Genomic DNA, 4,338 nt, shown 5'->3' on the forward strand with positions numbered 1-4,338 from the left:
TCTAAGTCTCACATCTGTGCCATACTTGTGACCACCAAGAAAAGAAAATTCTGCTCTTTTGGGGACATTTGGCAGGGGGGTAAGCAAGGTGGACTTCTAGAGGGAAGAGCCTCCTTAAAGGAACAATAGTCATACAACTTACATGATTCAGATGAAGTTTACTGTGCAATCTAATTTATTTCTTTTAAGTAATTTTAGTTTTCTTGGTATCCTTCTTTGAAAAGTATACCGAAGTAGGCTCGGCAGCAATGCACTACTGGGAGCTAGCTGTTAAAATGCATGTATATGCCTTGTAATTGGCTCACCTTATGTGCTCAGCTAGCTCCCATTAATCCTGCAATAAAGAAGACTAACTGAATGGAGCAAATTGGAAAGTTACTTAAAATTGTATTATCTAAATAATAATAAAAAAAAAAAAAAAAAAAAAGTTTAGTGGGCCATGTCTAAGTTTCAGTAAACACATTTCTGTAAAGGGGTCGGTAAAGTTAGACCATAGATTAAAGAAATAGTCTAGTCAAAATTAAACTTTCATGATTCAGGTAGAACATGCAATTTTAAGCAACGTTCCAATTTATTCCTATTAATTTTTTTTCTTCATATCTTGGTATCTATTTTATTTCAAAAAGCAATAATGTAAGCATAGGAGCAGGCCCATTTTTGGTTTGGAACCCGAGTAGCACTTTCTGATTGTTGTCTAAATGTAGCCACCAATCAGCAAGTGCTACCCAGGTGCTGTACCAAAAATGGGCCGACTTCTATTCTTACATTCAAATAAATATACTAAGAGAAGAATTGAGAATATAGGTAAATTAGAATGTTTAATTTGTCTGGACTATTCCTTACAGTACAAAATAAAAGTAATGTAGGAGGTAATACCTTTAATAGTTAAGGGAAAAAGATGCAAAGTTTCAGAACACTTACACACAACTAACCCCTTCACTTGATAAAGGGATACTAGAAACCTGAAACTATTGCATCTTTAGCTAGGTATTACAAATGTATAACATTCATACTGATTCAGATGTGCCTGACAACATAGATTTTGACAGACCAGCCAAGAAAGACTTCAGGATTTCTTTTTTTATTACAAAGTAACAGCTATACAGCACCCAACAAGACAGTACATTGTAACAATGCAGTTAACACTCCCCATTAAAATGTGTATTCTATAAAGAGCAAAAACAAGCAGCAGAGCCAGATGCCAGCTCAAGTCTCACTGCTTGGAAGAAAGTATCCTATTCACCAAAAGTGGCAGTCGACTTCACAACTTTCAAAAGGAGTCTACTAAATGCTGCAGGTAGGAAAGTGTCACATGTATGTACAAGATCTGCAGTTTTGGCTCAGTTACACCTTTGTAGCATGGAGAAGGCACTTCTGTTGGTGAATTAATGTGTGCGTATACACAACAGGAGACATTTCAAGATGATACTTTTCCCTTATTTACAACCAACAGTCCTGGTTTGAAGTTGGAACAGGCAGTTAGTGTAAAAGGTGATTTATACACATCCTCAAAATGTATTACTACTTCAAAAGTGGCATTTGAAACACCTGGAAACTTGATGGCCATTACTCAAGGTGCAAATTAACAGTTTTAATAAAGGGGGAAACAGACCTATGTATCCTAGGCAATACACCTCTTCATAGGCAAGCTGGCTTCCTAAAAATTGTAAACATGGGAAACCTAATGATAGAATTCTGCGAGAGGTCATTTTTGCCATAATTGTAGCATTGCAATGATTACCACCTCTGTGCTGAGGACTTGTACTCTGTTCTACAGATATGCCGCACTGCAACATGTCCCAAGTCTCAAACACAGAAAGCAAAGGTCTACATTACAGCAAAAGTTAAACCTCAACACCCCCCCCCCCCCCCACTTCTAAACTAGTAATAAAGTGCAATGTTTGTAGCCAAGCTGGTCCAATGAAGTGTGGCATAAATTCAGTACCCAGTTTTAAGTAAACTATACATGGAAATGATGTTCAGGGTAAAATCTGAAGTGCTCAAAATGTCCCTCAGCATTCGTGTGCATTAACATACTAAAGGCGCATTTATTCAATGACTGCAGACTGTTGTAGGAGCTGTAACATGCTGTACTAGTGCATTAGTGTTTCTCAGATGAGAATTAAAAATACTAGGTATCAATACAATTCATTTTTATCTCAAAAATCCTTTAAAAATATAAATAGATCTTCATTAGAAAACATGGCTCCCAGAGCGAGGTATTTACAAATACACAAGCAGTGTGCGGGGAGGTCCCAGAGGGCAGGGGTTTAGCTGCCTACGGTCATCAAGTATTGGTTGGGCTGTTTGGTGCAACCCATTAGCTCACTCTTACAGTTTAAGGGCCCCCTAACATTAGGAACCTCATAAAGGACACATATGGATCCATCCTCCCCAATCCGGTAGGAGACCTCATAAGGGTCTACCCAAAGGGTGAGTTCTTTAGGTAGGTGGCTGAATAGCTGCTGGCTGCTCATGTTAATGCGGATGGCAACTTTGCTGATGATTGGATCAATCTTGTGGTTAATACGGATGCAGCGATAGCCAGAACCTTTGGCAGGCTTTTCTGGGAACCAATGATGCTGATAGTGCTCTAAAAAAATAAAATAAAAAAAAAAGTTAATTGACCATATCTACTATACAGCTGATAAGTCTAAGACCAAACAAAGCAAACGTATTCTAGAGTCATAAAACACTATGTATGTTTCATCTTATCAGTATCTATTTTAGTTTAACAAAGATAAGCTGAAACATTAAAACCCCCATGAACATAGTGTCCTATTTTACTGATGACAAATATTACACACCCATACAGAGAATTTGTGACATGACCACATCCTTTAACAGCACTAGGAAAGAAATTACATTGAGGGGGGTAAGAATGTGTTATGCCTACAAGTTTATTTAATAGATCCTTTGAAATAGCCTTTACAACATCATTAAAATTCTACCTACATCCATTTAACTTAAAGGGGCATGAAACCATTTCTCTTGTGATTCAGAAATAACATGCAATTTAAGACAACTTCAATTAACTTCCATTTAATTTGCTTTATTCTCTTGAAATCCTTTGTTGAAAAGCATACCTAAATAGGCTCAGTAGCTGCTGATTTCACATAAATGCCTCATATGATTGGTGCATTGCTATTTTTAACAAAAAAATAGAATTGCAATATCTCTCTCATATATATATATATATATATATATATATATATATATATATATATATATATATACACATACACACACATACACACATAGCCGCTTTAAAAAGGCAACACATGAAAAATACATCAGTGCTGTTTAAAGAAATGTTTTTCATAAGTGCTCCTTTTTAATGCGGCAATATGATATAGATATATATATATATATATATATATATATATATATATATATATATATATATATATATAAAAACCCTCCAAACTACAGGTTACATTTACAGCTTTTAGTAAAACATCACCGATTGATAGGAACATTTTAGCAGAATTAATAGAACAAGACTTGTGAAGCTTAGAACAGAAATGTAATATCCTCTACTGCTATAGGCTTTTAAAACCCTTCATATACGGTTCACTGCTCTCATTAATATAAGGGCCTAACAATCTGGTCAATTATCTGATGAAGATTATCCAGACAACACAGTCGTACTGAAAACATGGACGCCCATTAAGGCGGCTAATCCCTTGAGAATTCTCCTTATGGACACTGAATATAGTAGACATCCATATTTAGAATAAAACCAACACCCCATGTCGCCATACTTTTTGTAAAACAAATTCTCACCTGCTAACGTGTCACACATGGCTCCTTCGAACCTATGTAACTGCTGCTCCCCAAGACGGGTCCGTAGAAGGCCAGACAGGAAGTTGACGGCGGCTAAGATCTCCGGTAATGTGTCCGGGTGGCTTCCGGTTGGGATAATTATATGATTGTTACTCATTTTAACTTTTGGTTACAAGTAATTTAAAGCCAGAGATATGATATCACAAACGTGTGTCCGGTGGTCAACGTAATTGGGCTCAATATTCTAGATGTTCTGTGAGCCCAGACCTCCCCCTTCTTAATGTTAACTACACTGTGTTGCGCACTCTGTTCGGCTTTATATACCCAAGTAACACGTCTCATGGGACGCAGCAGCTGCGCCATTCAACCAATGAACACCGAAATATGTATGCAAATGAGCGGTGACGTAAGGGGCGGAAAATGATGCGCTTGGTAATCTCTGAGTGAGATCAGTTCCGTGCTGGGAAGGGAACCTGAGGGGAGAGCTAGCCTGGGAGGGATTATGGAGGACAACGCAAAGATAAACAAACACAAGTTGTGGCTAATGCATTT

The 4,338-nt window shown here is 37.3% G+C and overlaps 1 protein-coding gene across 1 annotated transcript; it reads right to left on the minus strand.

Moving 5' to 3' along the window:
• Window positions 1-1,065: 1,065 nt before the first annotated feature.
• Window positions 1,066-4,089, minus strand: LOC128653439 (protein BTG2). Its single transcript, XM_053706728.1, has 2 exons — window positions 3,787-4,089; window positions 1,066-2,593 (listed from the first exon to the last, which is right to left on the minus strand). The coding sequence occupies exons 1-2, from the start codon at window positions 3,941-3,943 to the stop codon at window positions 2,271-2,273; spliced, it is 480 nt and encodes a 159-aa protein (XP_053562703.1). The 5' UTR covers window positions 3,944-4,089; the 3' UTR covers window positions 1,066-2,270.
• Between the last annotated feature and the right edge of the window lie 249 nt (window positions 4,090-4,338).

The sequence above is a fragment of the Bombina bombina genome, chromosome 3 (genome assembly GCF_027579735.1).
Source record: "Bombina bombina isolate aBomBom1 chromosome 3, aBomBom1.pri, whole genome shotgun sequence".
Lineage (NCBI taxonomy): Eukaryota > Metazoa > Chordata > Amphibia > Anura > Bombinatoridae > Bombina > Bombina bombina.

Coding starts and splice junctions, on each gene's coding strand:
- LOC128653439 (XM_053706728.1), bottom strand. CDS start 3,943: ATGAGTAACAATCATATAATTATCCCAACCGGAAGCCACCCGGACACA. Junction 2,594..3,786: donor CATGTGTGACACGTTAGCAG/GTGAGAATTTGT, acceptor TTATTTTTTTAG/AGCACTATCAGCATCATTGG.